At 39.0% G+C, this 8,438-nt stretch overlaps 1 protein-coding gene across 2 annotated transcripts; it reads right to left on the minus strand.

The window, feature by feature from the left end:
* Window positions 1–1,018: 1,018 nt before the first annotated feature.
* On the minus strand, window positions 1,019–8,438 carry cnstb (consortin, connexin sorting protein b). 2 transcript variants are annotated; one of them, XM_085937169.1, is made up of 9 exons: window positions 8,160–8,438; window positions 6,455–6,564; window positions 5,407–5,437; window positions 5,014–5,100; window positions 4,832–4,940; window positions 3,732–3,808; window positions 2,862–3,079; window positions 1,760–1,904; window positions 1,019–1,479 (listed from the first exon to the last, which is right to left on the minus strand). In XM_085937169.1, exons 1-9 carry the CDS (start codon window positions 8,281–8,283, stop codon window positions 1,271–1,273), a joined length of 1,110 nt encoding a protein of 369 aa, XP_085793295.1. In that variant the 5' UTR covers window positions 8,284–8,438; the 3' UTR covers window positions 1,019–1,270. The 2 variants fall into 2 exon arrangements, with proteins under 2 accessions (XP_085793295.1, XP_085793294.1); XM_085937168.1 differs by lacking the exon at window positions 8,160–8,438 and having other exon boundaries at window positions 1,019–1,431; window positions 6,455–6,676.

Raw genomic sequence — 8,438 nt, forward strand, 5'->3', positions numbered from 1 at the left:
AATATCATGTATTCAAAGCATTTCATTAATTACAACAAATACTTTGCTGGTTACTTTCTCCTTTACGTTATCACGTCCGCCATATTGGATGTGTCAATTGACTGAAGGATAAAGCCAGAAACAGAACAAGTGCACAGAGTTAAAATTCTCACAATCACCCATTCACACAAACACATATAAAGATGATTAATGAGCTGATGATTTATTCCCATTTGTCAATATTACTGAACCTCAGTGTTATATTTTTAGCTGTGAAACACTCATATTACTTTTACCAATGCCCAACATTTTTTTCTCTATTTCGATATAAAAGGAGTATGAATAGTTAACATTATTCCAATCTTTTTCCCAACCACGCTAGTGCAAATGTTGAGATACCACGGACCAAATCAATGTATTTTCTATTAGATCTGATTTTGAATATAAAAGTTGGGACATGTCAAGCAACTTTATAAGACATAAGACAGTGATGGGGTAAGACCTGTCAATCTAAGTTCCCTCACCTACCACAACTCGTGACAGAAAAAACATCACGAATACATGGGGCAGAATGGTTTCCTCTGCAGGGTGCCTGGGCTCTCCTTCAGGGATAGGGTGAGAAGCTGGGTTACCCACAAAGGATCCAGAGTCGAGCCATTGCTCCTCCACATTGAGAGAAGCCAGATGGAGTGGCTCGTGCATTTCATTAGGATGCCTCCTGGACATTTGCATGTCCAACCGGATAGAGGCCTAGATAGACTGTCTCGTGACTGGCGTGGGAATGCTTTGGGATCCCTCCGGAACAGTAGGAAGAATTGACTGGGGACTGGGAAGAGTGGGCTTCCCTGCTGAAGCTGCTGCCACTTGACTCCAGTTTAGCGCTTTTGGGTGAATGTGTGGATGGATGGATTTAAAATAAATGGCTTCTAAACAAACATGACCGATGACCACGCGTACAAATGATAAATGATCGATGCAGCTGCAATCATAATGGTAACAGTCGGGAAAAATTGGAACGTCAGACTAAAAAAGCCACAAATGAGGGTAACAAGTATTTATGTTAAAATATGGACACAAGCGAAAGTAGCAAGAAGCCTTCTGAGGTAAAGATTTTGTCTAGGATAAACGATCCACACAAGCAAACGTTGACTATCATCTTCTGACTTAAAACATTTTACATTTTGGTCTTTCTTGGAGATTAAAACTCAATTTCCAAGTCATGCTAACATCACAAATGTCACCCTATTTGTGACTTTGACCGAGAACTGTTTCAAACTTCACACGATGGCTCTTATGTTCCGTGAGGCAGCCAATGTCGGAAACCTTGGAAGAAACTCCACACGTTGGTCACGTAGAAGTCCATGTTCAGAGTGAAGTCGGTGCAAATGTTGGACGACTTGTCCACCAAGGAGCAGTAGAGCGCCGTCCCACCTACGCTGATCACCACGGTAACTAGACACAGCAGAAGCAGTATCAAGCAGGAGTCTCCACCCACTTCATCTGCAGTGAAGACATGTAAAGCAGATGTAAAGCAGGATGCTGTAAACATGAAAATTTAGAGCAGGCTGTCCAAACTACAGAAATTTGATTTGATTAATTGTTATTCAAATGTACTGTAAAAAAGATATTGCTAGTATCCATTCAAATTAATTACATTTCATTCATCTGTTAGTCACCCAAAAAAATGTCTTTATAAAAAATATTTTGAAAAGCATGCTCAATCGGATTGCTGAAATAAAAATGTCTATTTGATTGAACTTGATGCAGTTCAGAATCCAACCTTGGTCCATGCCATCTTGTGGCTCAATGAAGCGAACTTTGCGTTTGGAGTTCAACTTGTTGTCTACGTTGCCGGGGGGTGGCAGTCCATCCAGGGATGCTCTCCTCCTCTTCAGAATAGAAACCAGACCGTCGGAGGACAGACTCTAATTTTGAAACATAAACAAGTACAAGTACAAATGAATTTTGCATTGCAGCATAACTGGAAATGTTTAGGTTTTCTAATGCCTGTTAGAAAACGACAGTTGTTTACGTTCAAACATCAGCTGCAGCAGCTAACCTATGAAATAAAAAAAATTAAATATAAATTTGGTCTTGAATAAAAGTTGAAAAACTGTTCTTAAAATTGAAATGAAAATGTATCAAATGCTATGAGTGCACTCCATTTACGTACATTTTTTGTGGTTTAATTACACTTCCAATTTTCTAAGCAACATTTCATATTCATGATTAATTTCCCAATCATCGTGTACATGTAGTGACAGACTTTTCATCATTAGGGGGCAGTAAAAGTGACTTTCAGTAGGGCTTTGATATTCAACACCGACAAAAAACCTGATCCGTGTCTACAGCACACAATATACACCCGCATTATCCGCTGACCTTATCCACAAGCCAATTATTCCGAGCTCTATACTCCTCATACAAATGATCAACTCATGACAGAACAACTTTTGTTTTTTACATCGAATCTAGAAAAATATTTCAGAAGCGTACCATTTATCACACAGCAAAAAATCGGTTTTAAAATGTGGTTCTTTGAAAGAGTAAAGGACAAGTTGTAATTCAACATGGCTACCCCCGGGTTCCACCCAGCCAAAGCTCCAGTGGGTTACATAACAACACCGTGTTCAGCCTGAAGTGCTCATTAGAAACAGTCGATTTCCTCCCTGCCCTGCAGACAAGACTAGTCGTTTTGGCCTCAGTTCAGTAACACACTCCCTCATGCGTCTCAAGACGAGAAATTGAATCGAGTATGATGTCACAAAGGGAGTGTCCCCAGCAAACACTTTACCGCTGCGGGCTGTGATGTGCAGAAATAATTCCATGCATGAGTAAAGGAATGGCGAGAAGAACAGATAGAAGATCGTGATCTTTCCTACCCCATCTACATGGCAAAGTTTTGCCAAGTCTGTGTCTGATGCCTGCGCGACTCCTGCTGGCCACTCCACCTTCACGTCCTGCTCTTCCTCGTCGTCTTCTTTCATTTCCTCAAGCGCCTCTTCGCATATTCCAGGTTTATGATGGTTAGGATGACTTGACTTGGATATCATTTTTCCCGCTTCTTTGTCATCTTCATTTGTTATTTCAGGGTTGCTTGCTGTCAACAGACATTATAGAATATATGTTAAGGTTGATTTATTATAGTTAACTTTACTAGCTGCATCTACAAAATTGAATGAGATCTATTATAAGAACAGTTTTTACAAAATAATTACAATCGATGGCAGAGCTAGAAGGGGGGCCACGGGGGCACTGGCCTTTTCTGAAAGTGCCAGTGCAGATAATCTTCATTAGCATTTTTTAAAGAATTTGGGGAATTTTTAAAGACATTTTTGGTTGTTTTGTGATATTCTTGGCACCCCCACGACCTCCCCAAGGGAAAAAAAATTCATACAACTAAAAGGTATTCGAATGATACAGTGCCTTGCATTCTTTTTTTGCTCGAGGTCTTTACAAATGGTTATTTATGCCTACTCCAAATTTAAAGGTCAAGTGAATTTTTATTTGATGAAGGATATCTCTAACTGATTTGATTTTTATTGACACAAAAAAAAGAGTATGCCATCTAGATAAAGCGCCATGTGACCCAAGGCAAACAAAAACATACTGATTTATAAAAGGTTTTTTTTTTTATCAGCTCTGTAATGCTAAATAGATATACATAAAATAACTCAATACATTTTCTCTACAATAATGACCTTCAGTTGTGTAGTGTCTTTATCAACAACAACAGAAATAGTTGGATTTACCTTTTCCCTGATGGGGCGCCTCTTTCTTGCTTTGTCTTGTTACGTCGATTAACGTTCTATCCTCACCAAGGGATGGTCTTAATCCAAACAAAGAGATCGAACCATGAAAGACAGATATGAAAAATCAACATAAGCTGACATAACCAAAATATGAAGAAAAGATTGTGAGCTTTCAAAGCGGGAGTTGGCTTTCTCTGCTGAATTTGAAACAGATCCACCTGCACCCAAAGGCTGTGAGTTAGAGTCACATACCAGAGTGGCGCGGTAAACAACTATGTCTGGCATACAGGCCTGTGGCATTAGTGATGTCTTTATCTGTCATTTTCGAAAAATGGTTCTCAAAGATTATTGCAAATGTATTGGATAAAAAGTTAAACACAACTGAATGGATGGCTAGCCACCTATTACGTCATTATTAATAAATGTAGAAACCCTTGTGAAGATAAGCTCAATGCTCTCTTGATTGTGGGCTGTACTCTTGAGGTAAAATGGTGTAAAATTTTAAATAGCACCACATTGTGCCGAAAAGACGTGTCCAGCCCTGCTTGGACAGTATCATGTGCAATCTTAGGGCAAGGGGTGTCAAGCTCATTTTTGTCGCACTGTAGTCATAGTTTGCCTTGGAGGGCCATTATGTTGTAATTGTGTATGTAAAGCAGCTTTGAGTGTGTAGAAAAGCGCTATATAAAACCGATTTATTATTATTATTATTATTATTATTATTATTATTATTATTATTATTATGACTGTCAACGTCTTCTATAGGCTACACAACAAACTGATGAATAACTAGTTTTGAAATCAGGGACTAGTAAAAACTGTTCAAATAATTTAAAAAGATGAATGGTAATAAAAATTGCTAGCAATATCTGTATTTTTAAAAAGACAATTTGTAATTTTTGTAATGACACAAAGCTGATTCTTCACGGGCCACATAAAATGATGTGGCGGGCCGTATCTGGCCCTCAGGCCTTGTGTTTGATATCAACGCCTTGGGCTTTCACAAAGCAATCGGTGAGTTTTTCTGACTAATAAGGTTCCCGATAACATTTGCAAATAGGTAAATTTGAGATTCTACGAGCGATCCAGTGATGACTCACTTGAGGTGTGTCCCACAGATGTGTCTCAGCGTCTCAATGTGTTTCTGACCAATGTTGTCTGTTTCAGCAGGCAAACACTTGTCAGCATCCTTCTCTTTGCATTGGCTCTCTGCAAGCACAACAAAAACCCATCTAGATTCTCACCAATAAGTAAAAAAAAAGTAGAAAACGAGTTGCAATACCCCAGTTCTCCTGCAGGACAGTGAGGTTAAAAAGCACACGCTCATGGTAGAGCTTCTCTAGCTGGAGAAGCTGGATGGCCAACTGGTCTGGTGACATCAGCGGTTAAGGACGTTCAATCCGACTTAAAGCATTAACAGAGACACACGAAACTGCGTTGTTTGAGCCAAAATTGACAGATGGACAGACATGGAATTGTTTTGATGTGGAATGTACTCATCCAAACATGGCTGCGAATCTTCCATAAGGTTTGAAGAACATAAAAAAAAGGGCCTAGCGTATAGTTGAAAGAAACCAGATTTCTACAGATTATTTATTTTATACAGTGAAATTTTTTGTTTTAACTCTTCTATGCATTTCATAAAGCACTGTACTATTTTCTCTAGAAAGGATACAGTCCTCTTGGAGTGAGCAGGCTTCTGCGATCTGTGACGAAAAACATGTTTAACGTACAGTAAAGGTAACCCTCGAGTCATTGGAGGGAAAAAAAAAAAACTTTTAATCCTCATGACTGAGCACAGTGGAGCTTGTCAAATTAAGCTGCTCAGCCAAGAGAAGATGATTTGATGTGAAAAGCACTCCATTCCTTCAGAGATGACGGTAGTGAGACAGAGCATGTGAAATTGAAAGTCACGTGCAACCACTTACAGTATAACGCACATTCAATTTCATTTTTTTTATTTTTTTTTTTTTTATTCTAACTCATGTCAACTGGAGCAGGGGTTCTCAACTGGTGTCACCATTAGGACCCAAATTTTACCAGTCATTAAATTATAACTCATTTGGATAGAAATAAAAAAAAAAAATCAATGAAACAACATAAAAACACAGCATATTGTCATTTTTTAGAATGTTCAATACCGGTGTGAGAACTCAATCCCTGAGCAGTAATCGATACCCAATTAAAGACTTATATATTCCAATACAGCCATTTTCCTTAAAACTCCATGAATAGCAATTTTCTATCCATTAATTTATAATTTCTAGTTCGTAAAACTGGCCAATACTGGCATCAACCACCATTGTGAGAATTGACATCCTGAAATACGTCTAGTATCGGTACCGAGACTTTGGTATCGGTACTCGCCCATCCATAATCTTTTTAAATATCGCACAGCACAAAAGAGCAAACTGAATGGAAAAAACAATCAAAAGAACCAAGCAGTGATGCCAAATCAACATTTCCCCCAAAAATATCAATATTCCATGTCATTGTGTCTACATTGATCACAACTACAGTCACTGAATCAAAAGTCTGCACAGTCAGTAAATCGCTAGCATGTGGGATGCTGTTTTTGTGAACTTTGTTGGACTGAATGAAGTGGGGGAAGTGGTGTTCTCGTATCACCAGATGCGTGTTTGGTCTCCCTTAGTAAAAGGATATTCCCCCAAAGGATTAGAGGCGGAAAAAAAGACCTCCCTCTATTCCACACAAACACCCACCTGGTGTAGCGAGTGTGGCAGTAGTGTGTAGTCAGTATTTTCTCCAAGAGACTGCAGAGAGGCCAGCAGCTCTGGGCTGAGGCTCGACGCTCCATATCTGGAGACGCTTCCTGGAAACATACCAGAAAACAAACAAAACACCTAGAAAACTCACCTGCTGTTTCTCATGTCCGATTAATTATGTGAAGCCTTGCATGTTTTTCCCGACAGAAGCAATGTCAACTGCAGGAAAATAACACTCGGTGATGACGCGATGATGTCATCCGTGATGTCAGTGTGATGAAGGTGTGCTTAAGCAAATATGGCCCCTCGTGGAAAGTGTCACAACATGATGATGTGCTCATATTAAAGTATGAGTCACAATGATGAATGCTGAACTTTAGCTGGGAGGTGAGATTAGAATGTCTGCTTGATTTAACTGCAGCGTGAAATTTTCAATGACATTTTGGGGTGTGTTGTTTTTTTTTTAATTGTATGCGAGATGGATTTACATAACCCAAAAAAAAAAACATTTTGTAACCGTTTTCCCAGCAGATAACATTCAATGGCTGCTTGCGACTTAACCAAGTTGCATGCTATTACAGACATATTGAACACAAAAAGTATTTTTTTTCCGGGGCTTACTATCATCCTGCTCATCTTAATGCTTTGGTTGCCTGGAGCAGGCTCAGAGGAGGAAGCATGATGATGATGACAATGATGCTTCTAACCAGCAGGTCTGACGTGTTTCACTTTGTCTATCAAATATGTTTCACTTGAGTTGGTTCATAAATGAGAAACAGTCTTTGGGGGCCATTTTGTGAATAAGCATTGATTTTACTGTCTAAGATATCAGTCATAATAATTAATTCATGTATCCAGCACTAATTTTGACAATTTAAAATAATTATCGGGTAAGTAAATGTTGTGATGGGTTAGGGTTGGAAATATAAAAAATTACAGTGCTCCCTTGCTATTCGAGACATAGGGACCAAGAATAATTGACACCCCCCTAAAATGTTTTATAATTGTCTGTTAGCAATAGATGGTGGAAATTTACACCTACTGAAGCTCTTTAACTCAAGATGCCTATGTTTATATCAGACCGTGCTATGAGGTGAGATTTTTCCCCTCAAAATCTAGGAATGTTCAAGTTAATTTATTTGCGTGTACAAAGTATGATATAATTTATGGTACCGTACTTTCCGGAGTATAAGGCACACCTTCAATGAATGGCCCATTTTAAAACTTTGTCCTTATATAAGGCGCACTGGACTATAAGGCGCACCATTAATGCATCATGTCAGATTTTTAATCCAAATCAAATCATTCTCCATTTTATCTTTTATATTTCAACTTCAGACGCAAAAAAATTACTTTATAATCACAAAATAATGATCCATAGTCTTTTTGATTCATGATTCATAGTCTTCAGCGGGCCACTTATGATTGATTTCATGACACAATGCTTCGGGCCAGTTTAAATTTAGGAATTTGGTCCATACATAAGGAACACCGGACTATAAGGCGCATTGTCGGCTTTTGAGAAAATTGTAGGTTTTTAGGTGGGCCTTATAGTCCGGAAAATACGGTATTAAAGACCACAGAAGATTAACTATTACATAACAGTCAGGTGCCAGGTGTTGCAACTGACCTCATTGGTGACCGAGGCCCTCCATGTGGACTATTTGAATCAAAACAACAAAAAGTTATATAAGTATAGTACCTGTGACACTGCTGATGCACATGTCATTATCATCCTCCTGATGAGTTGCAATGTCTGGACCATTAGGCGGCTCACTGTGGTTATTACCCATCACCTCCGTCACCTCAGCCAGCTTTTCTTTCATGTATTTTTCTTCAGTAATGGTCACTGTTTTAGAGTTTATCCTTCCTAGGAAAGTATCTGCCGTGGTCTCGTGTTGACGACAACAGAAAAGGTCTCAGCACTTCGATGGCCAAGCAGGTGGAGATGGGCAACGTCTTGTACGCATTACGCAGAGCT

This window comes from Syngnathus leptorhynchus, chromosome 18, assembly GCF_054491065.1.
Source record: "Syngnathus leptorhynchus isolate UIUO chromosome 18, UIUO_Slep, whole genome shotgun sequence".
Taxonomy (NCBI): Eukaryota; Metazoa; Chordata; class Actinopteri; order Syngnathiformes; family Syngnathidae; genus Syngnathus; species Syngnathus leptorhynchus.